The 24,076-nt window shown below is 38.4% G+C and overlaps 1 protein-coding gene across 1 annotated transcript in view; it reads right to left on the bottom strand.

The window, feature by feature from the left end:
• PTPRQ (protein tyrosine phosphatase receptor type Q) overlaps positions 1–24,076 on the bottom strand; it is a 252,679-nt gene that overhangs the window by 84,093 nt on the left and 144,510 nt on the right. The window contains exon 28 of the mRNA XM_070053189.1: positions 18,107–18,430. Within this exon, the coding sequence (XP_069909290.1) occupies positions 18,107–18,430 (324 nt within the window). The remainder of the gene's footprint in view (positions 1–18,106; positions 18,431–24,076) is intronic.

Here is a 24,076-nt window from a genome sequence, read left to right as displayed (position 1 = left end):
TTCAGGAACATGGGATGATAAATTTGGATTTGACTCATTGAGCTTGAGAAACTCAAGAGGACTAATAGGTCCATGTGGTAATAAGAAACAGGAGCCTGGCACAAGAAGACAGGACCAGAAGAGAAAAGACATTTTTAAAATTTGAATTAATTCCTTATAAATTGGGATAGTATAAATAAAACTGATATTTCTGATTAATGTGAATCACATGCTCTGAAGAGAATCAAAAGATTTATTTCAATATCACATTGATTCTTAATATGTTACTATGGTTTAAATAGGTCCCCTCCAAAATTCAGATGTTGGAACTGAATGGCCAGTGTGATGGTATTAAGTGGTGGGAGTTTGAGAAGTGATTAGGGCATGCAGGCTCCTCTCCTTGTGAATCAGATTAAGGCCCTGATGAAACAGGCTTCCTAAAGCTCATGGCTATCTTGCCAGTTAGCCTTCTACCATGTCAGGACACAGCCCTCACAAGACAACAGAATCTGCGGGTACCTTGATCTGAACTTCTCAGTGTCCAGAACAGGAGAAATTTCCATTATTTATAAATTATCCAGTCTCTGGTATTTTATTATAGAGCCAAAAATGATTGATTATAGAGCCAAAAGTGACTGAGACAGAGGTTAACAGTAGTAATGATTTTTAAACTATGAATGAATAATTAATATGTGCAGAATTCAGGTGATCAACTCGCCCTTTAAAATATATTTTAATAATAGCATTGGCATTTTAATAATGGTACTCAAATATAACTACAGGGGAATCTAGCAAATACCTGTCGGGAAGGGCAAGCATTTAGCCTAGTGGTTAACATGCTCACATCTGATATATGCATGCCTGGGTTTGGTTCCTGGCTCCAGCTCCAGACTCCAGCTTCCTGCTAATGCTCTGCGAGGCAGTGGTGATGGCTGAAATAATTGGATTCCTGCCCCCTGTGTGGGAAACCTGGATTGTGCTGCTGGCTCCCATCTTTGGCCCCCAGCTCTGCCCTAGATTTGCAGGCTTTTGAGGAGTAAATCATCAGATGAGCATTCTTCTCACTCTCTTTCCCCCTCTCACCCCCCGCTCCTCCTCCCTCCCTTCCAAATACATAATTTTTAAGAAATGCATGCAAGGATGTGTCTGTAAGAAAGTTCCCTTCTTAATTGTACTTCTGATCATTGAGCAATGGTCTGAACACTGATGCTTCCAGCTCAGAGTTCCAGTCCAAGGGGCCAGTGAAGCAACCAGGGCAGAGACCCAGGGGATACTGCAGGATTCAGAGGTCTGAGGAGCTGAGAGACAGAGCTGTGCACCTAGTTACTCAAATGACTAAAGTAGAAGATAACAAGTGCCCATATACATGCCCTGAACATGCTGACAGCTTCAGTCTTGTCACATCTAGCTTCATGATCTCAGGAAGACTACCTCAAATCATAGCCTAATACATTAAGGACTTTATATACCCCTGGGGAGAGCTGTGACATCTTGCTACCAGCACAATGAACTGTTCTTGGAAGACCTCACAGAATAAAACAATCTATTTTCAAGAGCGGCCATTCACTTCCCTTTCCAGATTGAATATTCCTTGGAATATTATGCCCACCTCTCCTAAGCAAATTGCATCTCTGAATCTTTTCATTTACAATGTTAAACAAGCGGTGGGTAGGCTTTGGGTTCCGACATTATTAAGAGTCATTATTACAAAAATACAAGATGCTCTGTGGGTTTCAATGGCCTATTTTCTGTCTCTAATTTCATAAAAGGGGATGGAGTAGGAGTTAAGTATAAATGTATTAAAGCAGTCCATTATTACTGTTCTTGTAAAACCTGACTTTCAGTTCTATAAGAAGCACTGCTGACAACCTGTTTTTCAGATAGGCCACACATTTTAAGTGGTATAAATAGGAAAACTTAGCATATATACAATGGAATACTATTCATCTGTAAAAGGATAGAATTCTATTAATTTTGGAACTACAGGTCATTGTGTTTAATGAACCAATCCAAGCAGAATGACAAACACTACAAGATCTGTGTAACCCAAAAAGTTGATCTCATAGAAGCTGAGAGTAGAATAGTGGTTATCAGAGGCTGGGCAGTGTCAAAGGGAAGAAGGGTGGGGGAAGAATGGTCACATCACAGACAGACAGGGGAAGTGGTTCTGGTGGTTGTGTTGTGCAGGAGGATAACTGTAGGTAACAAAGTAGTGTATTTTGGTACAGATTTGTAACAAAGCTAGAAGAAGCATTTTAAATCTTTTTACCACAAAGAAATGATAAAGGTTTTAGTAGGTATACTTACCTTAACTTGACATTACACAAGGTATACCTGTGTCCAAACATCATGCGGCACCCATAAATATGTACAGCTTCTATGATTCAATATAAAAATTTTAAAAATTTGATATGACTTTCTTTATGCCCAGTTGTTCAGTTAGATATTAGAAGAAATTGATAAATTCATCAAACTAACAAATATTGAGCACCTAATATGTGCCAGCCACTCAGAATACAAAAAAAGTCCAGTTAGGTAATTAAAGTAAGTATGGACACATCCATAAAACCTCTAGTATTTAACCACCCTCCTTTTCAAAAGCTGTTTATGGAATACTTAAGATTTGCCAAGCACTTTTGAGGTGCTGGGATATAGATAGGAACCAAAAAGACAACAATTACAACATTTCCACTAAATGGACAAATACTAGATAAGAGCAGTATCAAAATTTAAATTAATATGTAGTAAACAAGTAGAATATCTACCATTTTAGGAAGTATTATATACCATGATGAAAAAAGCAGGATAAATGTGAAAGAGGGTGCTTGTGAGATTTACTATTAAATGTATTGACTCACTAAGCAGACAGATGGAAACAGATTTGAAAGAGGTAAGGGAGCATGGAATATGTGGATTATGAGTGTCACAGGAAGGGGAAAAGCTAGTGAAAATGTCCTGTGGCAGGATGCCCGGTATGTTCTAACAAAAGCAGTAACTCCAGTGATGCTGGAGCTAACTGAATTGGAATGAGACTCAGAGAGGAAGTGGGGGCCAGAAAGTTCAGAGCTGTTAGGCCACTCAAAGGCTTTGTAACAGTAGCTATCATGAACAAAAGGACAAACATAGTTTGTTATTACAAACTCAAAAGGGTCACAATTGATCATAGTTCCTGTTATTCAACTCATATCTGAAAGATAGGCTGAAATGAATTAGTTTGAAAAAGCAAAATATCTCTAGATCAATTTGATTTCATATATCTGTGTGAAAATACAGATTCAGCGCCGTTAGGACTACACTTTTAAGCCCAACTCATTAGGGACAGGCATTGTGGCTCAGTGAATGAAGCCACTGCTTGGGACACTCACATCCATATTAGAGGACTTCAGATCAACTCCTGCCTCTGCTTCCCATTCAATTTCTTGCTAAGGTGCACCTTGGCAAGATACAAGCACTCCAGCCCCTCTCCCCGATGTGAATGACCTGGATGGAATTCCTGGCTATTGGCTTCAGCCTGCCCATGTTGCGGCTGCTGTTGGCATTTCGGGAGTGAACTAGTAGAGGGGAGATTCTCGCTTTCTCTATTCCCCTCTTTTTTTTCTGCCTTTCAGATAAATGAAAACAGATAAATTTGAACCCACGTCATTATAGCAAGCAAGGAGAGTGGCACATTTTTGTTGCCCAGACATCATGAACAACTTGAGAAAATTTTCAGATTAAGAAAGTTGGTGAGCCGGCGCCGTGGCTCAATAGGCTAATCCTCCACCTTGCGGCGCCGGCACACCGGGTTCTAGTCCCGGTTGGGGCGCCGGATTCTGTCCCGGTTGCCCCTCTTCCAGGCCAGCTCTCTGCTATGGCCAGGGAGTGCAGTGGAGGATGGCCCAGGTGCTTGGGCCCTGCACCCCATGGGAGACCAGGAAAAAGCACCTGGCTCCTGGCTCCTGCCAGGATCAGCGCGGTGCGCCGGCTGCAGCGGCGGCCATTGGAGGGTGAACCAACGGCAAAAGGAAGACCTTTCTCTCTCTGTCTCTCTCTCTCACTGTCCACTCTGCCTGTAAAAAAAAAAAAAAAAAAAAAAAAAAAAAAAAAAAAGTTGGTAAGATTTGTCCTGTGACTATATTGTTGTCACTTGTGTTTGGAAATGTTTCCAGGGAAATATGTCCATATAGTTTTTGTCCTTTGGAGTGGATATTTCGGGTTCTCAAGTGAGGACAGCTCCAATGCCATTTTTAAGGGAAGCCTAGTTTGCAAGTAGGGATGCATACCAATTCAGAAAGCAGCGCAATATTTTCAATTTATTGTGTTTCACAATAAAACGTCAAGCTTGCAATCATCCTTTAATATTAGCAATCAAAGGGCTTATCAGAGAGTTTCTGCTACCACAAGCAGAGCTGAGAAGAAAGACATTTAAAGATCAATCATGACGAATCTAACTACCCATACTACTAAATATTTTAAGTTCCATACATGGATCAGTCATTATAAAAAAGTAAAGAATTCAGCCCCTCATTGAACTGTGTTAAATTACATTACTTGAACTTTTCCAAAAAAATGTTTTTCCTTTCTTCCTTTGTACTTGCTTTAAGAAAAAAAAATCGCTCTAAACCACTTTACATTCTGAGTAATCTTGTTGATGAAATTACCTGTTTTGTCACACAAGTGTACCCTGTGATGAATCTTTTGAGAAAAATTTATCTTACAATATATTTATCAACCTATATTCTTGAAGAATTAGAACTCATACATCCAAACTAAAAAATAAAAGCATAATATCTGGATATATGATTATATGTACGTATATATTTCATCTGACTACATCTATGTTAGATAATTATTTGATTAATTCAGACAATTTAATAAGATTTAGAATGCTCAAGTCTATGATAAAACATAATTATTTTAATATTTTCTAACATTACTGTATAATTACAAGCATATAAAATTTTTAAGTGTTTAACTTTCAAATTGAATTAATCAAAATTTCAAAGATGCATATTAAAATATATTTAATATGATTTTTCTTTTATTATAGTAAAAACTAATACTCAGACAAGGAGGTCTAAAAATTATTATTATGTATGTCAACTATCAAAATAAAGGAAGCTGATGTGGTAAAGTTATGGGTAGTAGAAAATATACCAGTTTAAAAGATTAGTAGCTTATAAGCATGTTTGAGAGACTTTGTCTCCCTATAAACTGTCACATTCTGATTTAGGATTGTTTGTGAAATGAATCTAGTCAGTAATGGGCCAAGATATCACTATACCCTTTCTCTTATAAATCACAGCAATTTACTCAGTAGGAATGATCTATCCTTATTCTCTCATTCCCCATAATACAATCACTTCCTCTCATAAGCACTTTCCCCCTGGTTTTCACAATAATGCATTTTCTGTAACTAACAACCATCATTTCCTGATTATCATGCTTCTATCCTTGCAGAGGAATGTGGGTCTTATGTGGGTCAGGGTCATCTTTCCCATCCATCTGTGTCTTGATGCTAAGTGTGTTGGCTGAAAGGTGAGTCTGGAGAGACCATCATTTTGCCTAGTCTATATCAAAGTTTGAATGCCCCCAAGTCAATGCCACTTTGATTAAGAATCAACAAGCTTTGGTGTGTCTAATACTACACTTTCAGAATAAGCACATTCAAAGACTTATTAGTAACTTTGCCATCTGTAGATCCCTGTAAATCTAATTTAATGGTGAAAAGCCATATAGAAATTACTCTGGGTCTTTAGTGCTTCATATAACGATGATTTTCCTAAAAGAATAAATGTTAAAAATCATTTGACAGGAACTTCACTAGATATGAAGTTTTGAGCTCTGTATGTCTGTAACTTAAATTGTGGATCTATTTGAATTTAAGTTCAGTATAGGGTTTACTTAAAGGACCTAACAATCAGGATATTCTAAAGACTGGGTACACTAGACCACCAGATCCCCAACAAATGTCATAGCTAAATGAAAGGTTCAGTTGTTTCTCAGGTTCACAACTACTAACAATTCTAGGACTGTCATTTGATTTTGATTCAGCGTACCTGGAAAAAATGGCTGAGAGTTTTCCTCTAATTTCTTTGGAGTAGAGGAACTCTCACTGGGTGGGTAGATTCCTGTCTTGAACAATTCAGTGGCCCTGGAGAAGCTAAGTAATAAGGTTCACCATATTGTGCACACCCAAATCTTAGAGCACTCACTGGTGACAGCATTGTGATAATTAGCTGCCATTCCCAAAAGTTGGATGTTTTGCTACAGCCCAGTTATTGCCATGGCTGGGGTGGAATATCACTATTGGTATTTGAAATGTCTGTTACCATTTTAGAAGACTTTAATAATTTGTTTTACAGTTAGATTCCAAATAACAAGATGTTATCACAAAGGGCAAGTACAGCAAACATAAGAATTTGTTGGATTGGACTACTTGATGAATACTGAGAATGGCTTATGGATGTTCACAGTATTAGATTTCATTTATAAGGTCATCTTATGCTTAAATGAGTTATTTTGGACTCAGAATCAGAGCTCCTTTCAAACTGGCTGAAGTTGGAAAAAATCAAATGCAAAAACAAACAAAAAACACACCCACCCTTTAATTTTCAATGCTGGCAGTACCAGGTGAGAATCGAAATATTCTACTTTCAGTAATATTACTCAAGGATCAGGTAGAGCATCTTTTTCCTAGAAGAGTATCACGTCCGTAAGGCATATTTTCTATAACTGTGGTCCTTCAAATGTGAACTCCAGAACAGCGCCACCCACATCACTTGGGAAGCCACAGAAAAGCACAATCTGAGGCCATACCCCAGGCTGACTGATGCAGAAACAGTGGGTGTGGGACCCAGGGGGGTCTAATAACCGAGGTACAAGTTTAAGAACCACTGTTCTGTAACATCAACATGCCACTTAAAAAGTAGAGACATTGCTCTTCAAGCTAGGTAACCAGTGATCGTAGCTCAATGCTAAGGGTGGTAAGGAAAGGGGATTAAGTCACTGTTTCTGTGAAGGTTAGGGATGTTTGGCAGGTGGTGATCTACACGGGGACATACATCAGTCCACAGACACACTGTTCTTCTCCCCCCTTTCTCTCTACTTTAGTTTTCTATGTTTTATTATAAACATAGTAATCATGGTATCAGGATGTTGGACAAAGAATTGATATCTAGGTAAGTGGAATGGCATAGACTCAGGCAGGTACTTATATTCAACTGTTCTTTGTCAAAGGGACAAAGGAGGTCCAGAGCTGAAAATGTGGTCTTAACAAGTGGTTAAGACACCCACTGTTTCTGCATCTAACACATAAACTTGCTCAAAATAGTGCTATATATAAAAGTAAAAAAAATTTGAATAGAAAACAGGGTAAAGTTATAGGAATTCCTTTTACTGTTAATTCCTCCATACAACAGTGAAGGCATCATCCATTAAAAATAATGTGTACTTTGTTAAATAAAAATGTCTACTGTAAGGGCCAGCATTGTGGTGCAGTGGTTAAATTGCATCTCATATTGTGCAAAGTTGAATATGAGCTACTGTGGTTCTGATTCAGCTTACCACTAATATGCTTAGAAGGGCAGCAGATGATGTCCCAAACACATGGGCCCCCACCACTCGTGTGAAGACCAGGACAGTGCTCCTAGATCCTGGCTCTGGCCTGATCCAGACCTGGCCACTGTGTCCACCCATCAAGTCAACTGGTGAATGGAAGATCCATAACTCTTTCTTCCCTTTTCTCTCTCTCTCTCTTGCTCTCCCTCTCTCCCTCACTCCCTCCCTTTTTGTCTCTCTGTCTGCCTTGTTCTTTCTCTCTGCTACCCTGTCCCTCAAATCAATCAATAAATCTTTTTTTAAAAAGTCTACTGTTTGACACTGTTAAAAGAATGAAAGATAAACTCCATACTGAGAGACATTTATTTTCAAATACAGATCTACAGGATTTAAGTGCAAAATTTAGCAAGGACTTATAAATCAACAATAAGAAAATAAATACTCCAATTGAATACTGGAAAAATATTTGGAGAATCAACTTTTCATCATACACCTACAGATTAGAAATAGAAAAAAAATATTTGGAGAATCAACAGTACATCATATACCTACAGATTAGAAATAAGCACACAAAATATGGAAAATATTACTATAAGAAAAATGAATAAATTGTACATGAAAAAGTACAAATAAAAAGAGCAATGAGACAGACTACACTTATAAGGATGTTTACAATGAAAACAAATAGACAAATGTGAAAGTGCAATGATTTTCAAGTATAGAGAATTTCAGGACATCCCACTGGTGAGAATACTTAATGATATTTTACAAGATATTTGCAAACTATGAAACTGATAAAAGATTAATATCTAGGATCTATAAATAACTCACAAAACTCAACAAAAATAAAACAAGCTATCCAGTTAAGAAATGGGCAAAGGACATGAACAGGCATTTTTCAAAGGATGAAACTCAGAAGGCCATCAGATATGAAAAAAATACTCAGGATCACTAGTCAACAGGGAAATGCAAATAAAAAATAAAAATGAGGTTTCACCTCACCCCAGTTAGAATTACTATCATTCAAAAATCAAGAAACAATACATTCTGGCAAGGATGTGGGGAAAAAAGGTACCCTAATCCACTGTTGGTGTGAATGTTATCTAGTACAACCATTAAGGAAGACAGTATGGAGATTTCTTCAGAAATCTGAAAATAGATCTACCATATGACCCAGCCAACCTACTACTGAAATAAAATCAGCATATTAAAGTTATGTGTGCCCCATGTTTATTGTAGCTTAATTTACTGGTATCATTATTAACCTACACAGTCAGGTTCTCAATGCAGTGACTAGACCTGACCAGAAAGAGTTCAAGGCATTAGACATTGCAACATTCGGATCCTTTTAGCATCCGGAGCTCTCTGTAGTCAAATCAGGGCTCTCCCAAATTCCTTAGTAAATGCAGAAGAAACAGAGCTGAATTTTTGCTGATCTACAGCCTTTGATCAGGCAGAAACTTAACTGATGTTAAAGAACAAAATTCATACTTCACATTTTAAGAGAAAGAAGGTTCTCAGAAGAGTAAACATAAATTCAGTTCAACATGAAAGTTGAATTTTGAGATAGGAAAGTAGAATAATTAATTTGAATTTGAAAAACAAAATGGAGTTGAGTTGCAGACAGGGACAATATTCCCTCTGCCCCCCCCCCCTTTTTTTTTCTTAAAAAACTAAGTTTTCTAAAATACTGATTTTTTAAAAAGCACTAATAACCCTTATAATATCCTTTCTTTATTTTTAGTATTTTGCCAAAAAATGTATTCTACATGCTTATATAAGTGTGATTTCAAAAATGAATGCTTTGGGACTGGTGCTGTGGCATAGCAGGTAAGGCCACCGCCTGCAGTGTCAGCATCCCATATGGGCATTGGTTCAAGTCTCAGCTGCTTCACTTCCCTTCTAGCTCTCTGCTAAGGCCTGGAAAAGCAGTAGAAGCTGACCCAAGTCTTTGGACCCCTGCACCCATGTGGGAGATCTGGAAGAAGTTCCTGGCTCCTGGCTTTGGATTGGCCCAGCTCTGGCCATTGTGGCCATCTGGGGAGTGAATCTCTGGATGGAAGACCTCTTTCTTTCTCTCTGCTTCTACCTCTCTGTACCTCTGCCTTTCAAATAAACAGATAAATCTTAAAAAAGAAAAGAATGCTTTAAGTTCTAGAAAAGCAGCTTGAGTACTTTTCAAAACCTCTTTTGACATTAAGTATATGATTGAATACTAAATACTTATGTGTTTATTATATCCTTTAAATTAGGATTTCACACAAACGTCTTTTGTTTGTAATCATACATAGCACTCAAATTTTAAACGTTATTTTTCTTCTTTACTTACTTCATAGGCCATCAAGCTATTATTATTCTGCTTCACTATCATATTTGTTAACAGATATTTATTTTAACTAATCATCTAAATATTTTTTATGCTTTAATCCATTCCAAAATAGGCATTTATTATTTTTTGTTGTTTGTAATTGTTTTAAAATTATTATGTGCATATTTCTTCTATATTTGAAGAAATGAATTTTTTTTTTTGACAGGCAGAGTGGACAGTGAGAGACAGAGACAGAGAGAAAGGTCTTCCTTTGCCGTTGGTTCACCCTCCAATGGCCGCTGCGGCCGGCGCGCTGCGGCCGGCACATAGCGCTGATCCGATGGCAGGAGCCAGGTGCTTCTCCTGGTCTCCCATGGGGTGCAGGGCCCAAGCACTTGGGCCATCCTCCACTGCACTCCCTGGCCACAGCAGAGAGCTGGCCTGGAAGGGGGGCAACCGGGACAGAATCCGGCACCCCAACCGGGACTAGAACCCGGTGTGCCAGTGCCACAAGGTGTAGGATTAGCCTAGTGAGCCGCGGCGCCGGCCGAGAAATGAATATTTCTTATATTAATGGAAAAGAAAGTCACATAATGATCAGCAATATAAAATACATTGTTTTGTGAAATAAAAGCTGCATATATCAAATATAGACAGTTACTGACCAAGAGAATTTATATTTTGGCCATAATCATGCAAGGTTTTGGAAGACTAAAAAGCTTTAGGCAAAAACATTGGAGAAAATTAATATAAAACACTTTGAAATATGGACAACTTCTGTATTAAATATTTCTGTATTAAAGTCAAGTGCCTTTCTTCCATATTTAAAATGAGTCTTAGATGATGTGTGGCCACAGAAGGTAGAAACATACATGACATGGTCACCTGCAGATGTAATAATTCATACACAAGTTTTGGGAGATACAGGTGGAGAAAGTGAATTCTGGAAGGCTTTACAAATTAGATACTTAATGTAGTACATAAAGAAATAGTAGTTGCTCTCCAAAAGCCAGGTTGGTGGAGTGTAAAGGGCATTAAGAAAGAATAGCAAAGAACCTGGAGCATAAAGAAGAGGAATGCATGTGTGGGGAATATAAACCAAAGCATTAATGACCTTGTACAATTTACTAACAACTGTATCTTTTCCATCAAAGGGAAAACTATGATTTACAGCACAGAAATAACATGATCAGTGAAATGCATTCAAAAGCTGAGTTTAGAGGAATATTGGAAAGTGGACAGAAGCCAGCACTGCGGCCTAGTAGGATAAGCTGCCACCTGTGATGCTGGCATCCCAAATTGGAATGGTGGTTGGAGTCCTAGCAGCTCTGCTTCAAATCCAGCTCCCGGCTAATGTGCCAGGGAAAGCAGTGGAAGATAGTTCCAGTGCTATGGTCCCTGCCAGGGGATCTCTCTGCCAGGGAGCTCTGGATGGAGCTTGTGACGCCTGGATTCAGCCTGGCCCAGCCCTGGGTGCAGCTATTTGGGGAGTAAACCAGTAGATGGAAGATTGATCTCTCTCTCTGCCTTTCAAATGAATATTTTTATTTAAAAAAGAAATTGGGTAGAGAAAGGGCATTTCAGTATCTTTTATAATAATCTGTTAGGTAAATATTAGCATTTTTGATTTAGACACCCTTGCTAAAGAAAAGAAACAAATGCAAGGGGTGTTTAGAGAGTAAATTCAATGGTCCTTGGGTATTGACTTGTAAGCCATGAGAGTGGTTAAAAAGAAGTTAAGAATGATTCCTAAATAGCAGGTTTCAACAGCTAGATTAACAGTGGTGCAACACATTAAAACAGGGTTTCCCAAGGGAAGAAAAAGTGGGCAGTGGGGCAGGAGCAATGCTATCATGGAGTACAGATGTCTGTGGAAACCAAAATGGTCATCCCAAAAACTTCAATACAGTCTAGAGCACAGAGATTTGGTCTTGAATTAGACATATGAGAGTCTCATGCTACTCATTTTGAGTAGTTCCCACAGCATTTAACTAATTTCACAGAAGTCCACCATGCTGTCAAAAACAAATTACATTTATTTTCTTCAGTGACAGCAGGAGAATGCCGATTTACAAATGCACTACTACCAAATGGGCTTTTCTATGTCTTGGATTATATCTTCCTATTTATTGATGTCTTATATCACATCTTACCATTATATAATTTGTTTTGATATAGGAAGGAAGACTTCTATCTCTGTTGCTGTGGTATTACATTAGAAGTGCATTGCACAGTTTAGAATAAGGGAAATAATTGAATATATGTTAGAACCTTAACAATTCTTATTTTAAAGAACATTAAGGTATAGTTCTCTATTTGCTTTCTCTTCTTTTTAGATTATAAACTTGCATTCCTTAGAAACTTCTTTGATGAGGCATGTTTTGCTGAATTTTTTTAACCTAACAGATGTTTGGGTAGTTAAAATTCCTCATGAGTATGGTATCCTGTGGTTTTCACAACCTAAGTGTTACCCAGGAATTTTCCTTTCTTGCTGTCTTCCAGTCTTGGTGGTCCATAAGAGATGCACATTACAAGAGTTCCATTGTGTTCCATACTAATTTCACACCCACACTCCTTTAAAGTTGCCCATTTCCTTAGCATCTTAATTACCTATTGTGTGCTACATAGATACATAACAATTTCCTGTTTTACATTCACCCCACATTACAGAGTTTAATTTAGTTTTGAGTATAAAGGAAAAGCAGAAAAATAAGGGAAAATCAAATAATTTGCAAGACTTTAGAGTTTCACATTAAACTTTTCTGCTTTCTGCAATTTTTGTGCTTTGTATCTAGAGCCACTCAGCATAAAGAAGAGTTATGGCGATTAGACAGATAATTTATGGAGAAACGAAATTTGGCTTTGGTTATCTAGATCAGGGTGCGTGGGAAAAAGAAAAATTACTTTGAGTTGGCTGAGAATTGTTTCCTTTATTCACTCTATTTTACAATTGTAGACTCAGAGTAATCCAATTTAATTCTCAGCTTGCATTCTGACTTTGTTCCCTGGTCTTCAATTTTGCTGCATTTTCTTATGCTATTTTCCATTAGGAAACTTTCGGATTTTTTATTACTCATACTGGGTGGGTTTTTGAGTTATTCAAATTTTGAACAATTTAATTCCAAGCTAATTATCATCAATTCCTAACTATCAAGATACTCCTGGTTTTGATAGCATGTTATATTAGTAATTGTTAGGGTACATCTTGAAGTTAGAACAAAATTCATTCTTATCTAAAATGGTTACTTTGTATGATTTTATATTGCTGTTTGATCTTTAATTTAGAGAAATGGTTAATTTGCTTTTCCCTCTGTCACATCATGAAACAACATACTAGTTTTTTGAGTCAATGATAGATAATACAAAACTGAATGATTTCCTTCATCCTGGTTAACTTTTATGCTTGTAAAATGTGATTTTTTTGGTATGTAGAATCATTATCTATGTATGGTCTACTGTTACTATTAAAAATATTATTGTTATGCTAGATTTTGTTGCTTGACTGTTCTAACCCCTTTTATTCTTCTACTATTTGCTATTGTACCACATAAATTATATTGCAGTAATAAATGTACCATCTTTTTGTCCTTATCAAATGCAATATCAGATGATCTCGCCTTGGTTTAATGTAATACTGAAAACTTTTCTTAACTGTACACTTGTGAGATTTTTTTGAAATGCACATATATTTATCATTAGAAAACTGTCCCTCCCTCCATTGGAAGCAAAATATTGCTCCATTCCTGATAATAAAAGAAAAGTAATCAACTTATAGTCATAATTGAAAAATTAAAGTAGCTTATTATGTTCACTAACACATGACTACTCAGTTGCAAAGCTGTGAATTTTGGGAATTTCAAGAAAACAATATGTGAAATACCAAGAAAATAATATGTTGGTTTTCACAATGTTGAAGCATATGAATCTTTTCATCTTCCTTTCCTAATCACAGTGGTATAAAGTCAACTTTCCATGTGTCCCCAGGAAATAAAATATGATCATAGACCGTAAAATGGGGCAGGAAGTAAATGAAATAAGGTAGAAGGAATGACATTTAAGTGGAAAGGCTGGAGACTGTGGGATTATTTAAAAATTCAACTTTCTAGTTCCATTTACCAGCTTCTGAACTGATCATGTTATATGTTGTTTTATGCTAATTAAACATCATCTATAATAGTGTTAAGTGTGCTTGCAAGAATGGTGCATATAGAAGGTCCACTTCCTGGCTCAGTGTAGTAGATAGAAGCAGGTGCTCCCTAAGCATGCTGTTCATGAGGTAACATGTGACTCCTTAGTGGCAGCAGAATCATAGGCACAAGAATATTTTGATCAAAGGTTACAAGTCAGCTGTTCACAGGCCAGACCTGGACTACTGACATGTTTGGCTTGCCCAACTAAATGTTCTTTAGTCAACAAAAATTAGTTGCAAGCAAGAAATTGAGTATTTCCACATCTAAAAAACAATCAAATTTTTCTGTGTCTCTAAAAATATCAGAAGACCTAATAGTCTGGGCTGTCTGTAGGATAATAATCAAGCAGATGTAAGTAATGGCTCTCCCTTTGCACAGCACATTTGCTTGCCTTTTTTTTTTTTTTTTTTTTTGACAGGCAGAGATAGACAGTGAGAGAGACAGAGAGAGAGGTCTTCCTTCCATTGGTTCACCCCCCCAAATGGCTGCTATGGCCAGGGCACTGCGCCGGTCCAAAGCCAGGAGCCAGGTGTTTCCTCCCTGTCTCCTATGCAGGTGCAGGACCCAAGCACTTGGGCCATCCTCCACTGCCCTCCCGGGCCACAGCAGAGAGCTGGCCTGGAAGAGGGGCAACCGGGACAGAATCTGGCGCCCCGACCGGGACTAGAACCTGGTGTGCTGGCGCCGCAAGGCAGAGGATTAGCCTAGTGAGCCGCGGCGCCGGCCTGCACATTTGCTTTTATTCTGCCATGGCTGTGACTATAGTGATTGCCGTGTATCAATCAGCTTCATTCATTATGGTACCTGCCTCACTCTTTTAAGTAACTTGTAGTTACCCCTGAGACTTTAACATTTATTCATTCAAATGTCTCATTTTTCTATCAAATTTGCATTTGTGATTTTTTTCTTATATTGATTAAAACAACTAAAACCTCTATTTTTAGCCATGTTCTAATCTCTGCTCCAACTTCTGTTTTCTAGTTAATTAGAAAATACTTGCTTCAGGCAAAATAAGCAGCCTGAAATTAATCATATACAATGATTAATCTAAAATTGAATTTTTCTTTTCCATATTACTTTATGATTGTTTATGATATTACATGCTTATATTGACCATTGTCTGCAATAAAAAAAATTTCCTCCTTCCTTACATACTAGTTTATTCTATCAAGTTTTACTCAATCATTAGGTATTTGTGGAGTATCTGTTGGTACTATCTGAGTAATAAGGAAATAACAATGATGTAGGAACCCTCTAAAAATAAACAAAACTGGGGCTGGTGCTGTGGGCAGTGGGTTAACGCCCTGGCCTAAAGTGCCAGCATCCCATATGGGCGCCGGTTTGAGACCTCCTTGCTCCTCTTCCGATCCCGCTCTCTGCGGGATTATGACTATGGCCTGGGAAAGCAGTAAGAAGATGGCCCAAGTCCTTGGGTCCCTGCACCTGCGTGGGAGACCCGGAAGAAGCTCCTGGCTCCTGGCTTCAGATCAGTGAGTTCCAGCCGTTGCAGCCATTTGGGGAGTGAACCATCGGATGAAGACCTCTTTTTCTGTCTCTCTGCTTCTCCTCTCTCTGTGTAACTCTTTCAAATAAATAAATAAATCTTTAAAAAAATTAACAAAAACAAAAAAGATCAGTCAATGATAAAGTGATGTTTAGGAAATTACTGCATTATAGATTGAGTGGTTAGGGCAATTTTTTCTGAACAGTGATCATATAAGTAGAGATTTCCATAAAGATCTTTCACTCATGCAAAGAAGGAGAAAGAATACTCCACCCAAAAGGAACAGAGTACAAAGGCTCAAGTTCTAAGAGTTTATCATCTTCTAGCAACTACAAAAAAAGTCCAATGTGTATGGAAGGTAATGGTAAGGAGGGACTCTGTTATAAATGATATTCAGTGTCAGAAAAGAGGTCATGTGGGTTTGTCAACCATGTTAAGAAATTGTAATTTTATTCTAAAAGCAATGAAAACAGATTGAAGAGCTATAAACACGAGTGACACCATTTGCTATGGGTTGAAAAAGATCAGCTTGGGATTCTCAGGCGGTCCGGTAGGCTAGCCAGTGGTAGCCCGGTGGTCGCAGATGAAGAAGGGCTGGACTTACATAAGAGCATACAAATGGAGGGGCTGCTTGGATGGTGTGGTTGACATGAATCATTGGCAAAATTAAGAAAACAACAAGGGACTAGTGTTGTGGCATAGCAGGTTGCCAGGAACTCCGGGGAATTTTTAGCAAGCGATACATTTAGTCCCCTAGAAAATACAGCCTTATGATCAGTTTATTTATTTATTTTTTATTTTTTTGACAGGCAGAGTGGACAGTGAGAGAGAGAGACAGAGAGAAAGGTCTTCCGTTGCCGTTGGTTCACCCTCCAATGGCCGCCGCGGCCGGTGCGCTGCGGCCGGCGCACCGCACTGATCCGATGGCAGGTGCCAAGTGCTTCTCCTGGTCTCCCATGGGGTGCAGGGCCCAAGGACTTGGGCCATCCTCCACTGCCTTCCCGGGCCACAGCAGAGAGCTGGCCTGGAAGAGGGGCAACCTGGACAGAATCCGGCGCCCCGACCGGGACTAGAATCCGGTGTGCTGGTGCCGCAAGGCAGAGGATTAGCCTAGTGAGCCGCGGCGCCGGCCATGATCAGTTTATTTTACCATATATATATACATATACAAAGGCCTAATACAGTATCTTTTTGCTACTAAAAATGTGAATGTGTGTCTATGTATTATTTTATTAATATATACCAAAACTTTTTATTTTTGATTTGAACGTGGAAGGAATCCCCACATCAAGACGGGAGGGTAGTAACACAAAATCCGTAGTTGGAGGATTGACAAGGGATGGGTGACCCAGCAGAACTGTAATTTGCTGGGCTGGAGCAGGAATATCATTCAGCGAAATGCGGACATTTCTCAGAGCTCTGGCTTGCAGGACTTAATTTAAAATTTATTTAGCCTGCATGGAATTTATCCTGATTCTATGTAAATGGGTTTCAGGATAAATAATAGAAATGTATTTGCTTAATTATGGTTAGTGATGTTCTTATCTAAACAAGCAGGGTAATCAGCTTTGAGATAAAAAAGTTAAGTGGCAAACCAGTTTTTACCTACATGTTGAGTGATTTTTAGGAAAAGCATTTGAGAGCTTTTTCCTGACTGTAAAAGTTCTGCAAGGTTATGCAGATGGCAGAATAATTTTGTGATTCTACTCTGGACTTTTACTCTCCCAAACTTAATGTGAGAGTTGGACACTTAGTATTTCTTTGGCTCAGATTTTTGGATGGATGTAAAGCACAAGTAGAGGAGCTGGCACCGTGACACAGTAGGCTTAGCCTCTGTCTGAGGCGCTGACATCCTATATGGGCGCTGGTTCAAGTCCTGGCTACTCCACTTCCGATCCAGCTCTCTGCTGATGGCCTGGGAAAGCAGTGGAAGATGGCCCAAGTGGTTGGGCCCCTGCACCCATGTGGGAGACCCTGAAGACATTCCTGGTTCCTGGCTACAGACTGGCACAGCTCTGGCTGTTGAGGCCATTCAGGCAGTGAACCAACAGATGGAAAAGCTTTCTCTGTTTCTCTCTCGTTCTCTGTGTTACTCTACCTCTCAAATAAACAAAATCTTAAAAAAAAAAAAAAAAAAGCACAAGTTGAAAATCTGTTTGCATGCAGATCCAACGTGTTATTGTGTGTAAGCCTCAAGCAACTAAAAAGATCGTAAAGCCCCAAATAAAAGCAATACAGAGCTTCCAGAGAGGAAGGGGAAATGCAGACATGGATCAAGGGCACTAGATGTCAATCAGTACAGCCTACAGGGAGACTACCAGAGAGGTTTAGCACAATAATTTGTTAAGAATCTGGGACCTTGGCACAATGCTGGGAGTTTGGGAAAAGCCTTAATAAAGACTGACATTGAATTTTCCATTGGATTTCAATTTAGTTAAAAGTAAACATGTTATTGCATAAGTTAGTGTATGTACTGTGAGCTTTAAGTTCAATGATTTTAGACACAACTGGATTAAGTAGAACTCATTTGTATATAAACATAGACTATAACAGAAATCAGTATGTGCATGTCAGGAAAGTACTTACGGCCAGGCAGCGTCTGTGCAGAAATCCAGTTTGATGCATTGCCATAGCCAGCATTGGTGCTGGCGGCCACTTGGAATCTATACCACCGAAATTTCTTTAATCCATATACTGTGTCTTCCGTTAGGTTAGCTTCATAGAGGTATTGGATTTTTTGATATTCAACACATTCTTCAGATTCCCATTCTCTGCATTTTTGAGCACGAAGCTGAGTGGTGATCTTGTAATTTTGGAAGTATCCAAGGATAGTTTCAGGTCTTATCCATGTCAATGTCGCACTTGTTGACTGAACATTAGAAAAAGTAATATTTGTGGGAACACTGGGAACTAAAAATAAATGGAAAAATTAAAATGAATAGAAATTATCAAACATTTTAAGCAGAAGAAAGAAGTGATACCGTATTCTATTAAGATGCACCTAATGGAGAACTATCCAGTTTTTACAGCACTTAAATTGTTGTCCTTACACTTAATGAGCAAAAGCCCAAGGTGGTATTTCACAGACTATTTCATAAGGTAAAGCATAAAACTATGCGTTTTAAAATTCCTGTTTCCAAATTCTAATATACATGACTTATATAAAAATACTGTGGCTTTATATGGAGCAAAAATTTACTGCTACAGAAGAAAATACCATGCTCTTATCACCCTAAGTACTTCCCTGGTATGGTCTGAATTCCAATATTCAGTTCTCATGAAATTTTTTAAATTTAAATGTCTAGAGAGACACAGTCATAAGCATATCTCACATGTAGTAAGTGTTGATTATAAAACAACTTTAAATATTACGGAATAAATTAATTTACACAATTAGTTTATTTTATCTTGTTAATATTTAAAGTGAACAAAATCTTCTCTAGAACACTGATATTAACACACAGTTAAGGTATCTATATATCACCTACAATCTTGGAGTTCCTTATTAGATTTTACACTAAGCATTTGCTTGCTTTGAGCCTGGCATTAGAGATTCAAGATAAAATAAAGTTCATGTTTGCTTATTAAACACATGAAATGTTATGGTTATAAACAGGAAAGAACAGGGGCTGGTATTGTGGCATAGCGGGTAAAACAGCCACCTGCAGTGCTAGCATCCGATATGGGTGCCGGTTTGAGTTCCGGCTGCTCCACTTCTGATCCAGCTCTCTGCTATGGCCTGGGAAAGCAGTGAAGGATGGCCCAAGTGAGAGACCTGGAAGAAGCTCCTGGTTTCAGATCAGCACAGCTCCAGCCATTGCAGCCATTTGGGGAGCGAACCAGCAGGTGGAAGACCTACCCCTCCCTCCCTCTCTCCATCCCTCTTCCCTCCCTCCCTCCCTCCCTCTCTCTCTCCCCTCCCTCTCTCTCTCTCTAACTCTGCCTTTCAAATAAATCAATAAATCTTTAAAAATAAATTAAAAATTTTTAAAAAGAAATAGGAAAGAACAATGAATTAAGTGGTTTTGGAATGTTCTCCAACTATACTTTTGCTTATATATTTTAAACGCTTTACTAAGAAAGGAGATTTTAAAAATGGCAAATGAAAAGTATGTAATCTACTGAAACAACACACACATGAAGTAAACATCTGGTGAGCACCTCACATAGGAGGTACTATTGTAGGTGAGGGATATACACAAACAAAACAGACAAAAATCTCTGCCCTTGTGAAATTAAGGAAGAGTGCATGCAATAAAAATATAAATGCTATATAAAGTATTTTGGATGATATTCAATGTTATGAAAAAAATAAAGCAGGGAAGGAGGAGAGAGTATTTCAGGGATACTTAAATTTTAAATTGAGTGTCAGTGAAGGCTTTACTATTGGAAGGCAGAGTTCCAGGGGCTGACACCATGGCGCAGTCGGTTAAGCATCACTGGCAACACTGGCATCCCCTATCAGGGAGCCAGTTCAAATCCCGTCCGCCCTGCTTCCAATCCAGCTCTCTGCTAATGCATCTGGGAAGGTAGCGGATGATGGCCCAGATGGAGTTCTAGGCTCCTGGCTCTGGCCTGCCCAGCCCTATTTGGGAAGTGAACTAGATCTTTCTCAATCTCTCCCATTTTCTCCCTGTTACTCTGCCTTTTAAATAAATTAAATATATAAATATTTAAGAAAGCAATAGAACAACAAAAAAAGTCAAGTTACTCATGAAGGTGGGGTGATAGCCACGTGAATATTTCAAGGAAGAAAATTCAGACTAAAATGCATGGAAAACACATGACTAAAGACCCTAAGTTGGAAGCATACCCGATATGTTTGAAGAATAACAAGGAGGCCAGCAAGACTCACAGGAGCTGAGTCTAAGAAAAGACACTAAAGGCCAATCGTGTACAAAATGACAGGAAATTGCTACGGCTTTCACCTGTGCAGGGCAGTGACAGCTTCTAACGTATGCTTTCACAGAATCACGCAAGCTGCTACGTTCAGAATAGACTGAGGGGAGACAAAGATGGAAACCAGGAGGCTGACTAATAGATTATGGCAATATGAGTGCCAGAATCAAGGTGAACTGGCCCAAGATACAGCAGAAGTAACCAGAGGCATTCAGATCCTGAATATACTCTGAAGGCGAGTTGGAAAGATCTGCTGATGGGTGACATGTGAGGTGTGACTACGAGGAGCAAATGAAAGGCCTGAAGTCTGGGGATGAAGGGAACAGAAATGTGAGGTCACTCATAATCAAGAGCGATACCTCTGGAGGGAGAAAGAGTAAGCATGTATTTTGAGGAGGTTAACTTTGAAACTGCCTCTCTGCACCCAACAGGAGGCACCAAATGGTAAATGAATGCTTGAGCCTAGAGTCTAGTAGACAGAGTTCAGGACTTGAGTTAAAAATTTGGATTTCCTCTCAAAAGTTTACAGAATGGCATAAGTTTTAGCTTCTATGTCAGATACTTCTAAAACATCCACAGAAAAATGGAATTAAAATAACTTAATTTTAGTGTAGAAAAGTTTTGAAAATAATGCAGAATTTTCATAATACTTATTTTTCATGAACTTCCTGATGACCTTCACATTTGCCCAAAACTGAAAGTGGAGAGAAAGTCTAATGTAATGAAAACAACTTAAATTTAATAATTTCAAGTAATATTTAATTTAATTACTGTTTTCAAGTACTCTCATCATCAAATCTCACTATATCTAATTGAACTTTACAAATAAAACACTTAGTATACTATTTACAACACCCTCTTTCATCTTCATCTTTCATGAACAAAAGCAGTTACAGAAAACATTATTTTTTAAGACAATTTTACATTTATAGAAGAAGTCATAGACCTGATTAAAAAGTAGACTATCTATAACTTATTCAAGTTCCTTGGTCACTAAATTTGAACTCAGGAAAAAAAAAGATGTAGTTTCCAAGTAGTCCAACCTAAAGCATAGAGCTATGAGTGACTTGGGGTTCATGAAAGGTTTTCAGAGGAGTCATGGCATACGAGATGGAATGTCATTATCTGCAATAGAGAGGGCCAAGAAGAGGGAATGATATGAGCTAGGTTTGTAGCTTATAATCCATGTTGGCAGTAACAGAGAGGCTGAGTAACTGCCTGAGGGCCTTAGGCATCAGAGGAGCGTGTAAATAGCTTTTCAGACAATGGAGAACTATCAAAGGTATCAGAATGCGATGTTCAGGAGTACAGTTTATCAAGTACAGTCTAGTTATCACACAACAGGAAAAATTCATAGTTCACCAAAATTCATGGATTTGTCCAGGGAAAAAGAAATAAGTTGGTAGCAATAGGAAGTAAGTTATTTTTTTTTAGATTTGGGAGGTTGAATCCATAAGGAAAAACAAGAGAAAAATCATAGAATCTCAGAATCTGAAGCTCAGAGATTCTCAAGTTCTGCTTTTCTTTATCTGTGTGTCTGTAGGTGACCTCTACCATTCCCAGTCCTGTGTTCACACGATTGCTGGTTATTTAACCAAATACTCACCTATGTACAAATGGGAAGGAATTTTGTTGCCATAATTACTACAAATCAGTTTACATTAACATTATATCCAGTTGATTTTATAACAAGAGTCTTAAAAGCAGAATGTTTTCTTCGACTGATTACAGAAGGGGAAGTAAGAGGTTGGAAGCAAGAGATGGATCAATGTACTAGTTTCCCCATTCCTGGCTTTGAAGAAGGAGACGTCTTGATAAATAATGTATACTAGCAGCTTGTGGGTAAGAGTCAATCAGGAAATGGGGGTCTCAGGTCTAGCTACAATTGCAAGGAACTAAGTTCTGTCACAGTTATGTGAGCTTGGAAGACACTGAATTCCACAAGGAAATGTAGTTGATTGACAACTTGATTTTAGCTTGTGAGACGATGGGCACAGCATGTCTGGGTTTCTGACCTACTGATCTATGAGCTCATAAATGACTTTGTCATAAGCCAACAAGTTTGGGATGATTTATAGACTTTCCTCTATAAAATTACCAATCACTCATTACAAAGCCTCTGCTTAAGCATATAACGCAAAGGAAAACTAAAAAACTTGAAACCCTTTACGTTTTTTTCAGGTAGCTCTATTTGTACAATATTCATTATGTTGAACTGATGTCTACTTTCCTGTAAATCTTAGCTCTGCACTGAAAAGCAACCCAAAACAGGCACAATCGAGGTTCATTTCCACTTCACTACAACATCTTATGCCACAGATCTAGAAAGATTTTGCTTTTGTCTCCCAATCAAAATTAGAAATCTACTGGGGAGGGATTTAAGGCAGCAGTTGTCTCTTAGTATACTGCCATTCCACACTGGAGTGCCTTCTTTGCATTCTGAATCCTCCACTCTGATCCAGCTTCCTGCAAATGCACCCCTTGGGAGACAACAGATGATGACTCAAGTGTGTGAGTCCATGCCAACAACGTGGGGGACACACACTGAATTCTGGTATCCTGGCTTTGGTTGTATTTGGAGAATGATTCAGCAGACAGATTTCTGACTGTCTGTCTTTGTCATTGTCTCTGTCTCTTTCTGTGTATCTCTGCATCTGCCTTTCAAATAAAATTGTTTTTGAGTTAGTATGTTTTTAATTTACATTATAGTCAAAGGCTTAATGCACCACTGGTTCTGCAAGTAAAAGCAAAATGACCACAGTTCAGCAGGAATATAGGCAAGAGCTACAAACAATAACAAAATGAAAAGATATTGGTTTCTCTCTCTTTTTTTAAAGATTTATTTATTTGAAAGGCAGGTTTATAGAGAAATAAAGACACACACACACACACATACACACACCCAGAGAGAGAGAGAGAGAGAGAGAGAGAGAGAGAATCTTCCATCTGCTGGTTCACTCCTGAAATGGCTGCAATGGCCAGCGCTGGGCCAGGCCAAAACCAGAAGCTTCTTCAAGGTCTCCCATTTAAGTGCAGAAGCCCAAGGACCTAGGTCATCCTCTGCTGCTTTCCCAAGTGCATTAGCAGGGAGTCAGATTGGACGTGGAGGAGCCAGGACTTGAATCGATGCCAATATGGGTTCCTGGTGCTGCAGGCTTTAGCTTAACCTGCTATGCCATGGTGCCAGCCCCAAGATATCAATTTCATTCATACACAGTAAACTTTAAAATAATCATAGATCATTAAAATTATAGCATATTATTCTTTAAAAAATAAATTCAAAATATTACAAACACAGCAAAATATGAATCTTTAGGTTATATACATATAAAAACATCAATCTAGATTCAGGTTCTATCTTCCAGAGTCTATACTAATGCTTAGAATAAAATATCATGTAGGAAATATTTTTGGAACATATCAGCAAAGGAACAGAGGGTACAGCAGGAGACTTGATTTGGAAAGATGGTGAGTAAATGCTTTCCTTATATTTTCATCACAGATCAGAAGATAACAAGTAGCTTTCTGGATGAAAAACATCAGGGTATATTAAAATCCCGAGAGAAAAGAAAGCAAGGCACAGAGTAACACTCCTGGGTCGATAAGGTGATATATCAAAATAGAGAAAAGTGGAGATGAAGACCAGAATGACATAAT

Source organism: Oryctolagus cuniculus, chromosome 11, assembly GCF_964237555.1.
Source record: "Oryctolagus cuniculus chromosome 11, mOryCun1.1, whole genome shotgun sequence".
Lineage (NCBI taxonomy): Eukaryota > Metazoa > Chordata > Mammalia > Lagomorpha > Leporidae > Oryctolagus > Oryctolagus cuniculus.
This window is presented reverse-complemented; position numbering and strand designations above follow the sequence as displayed.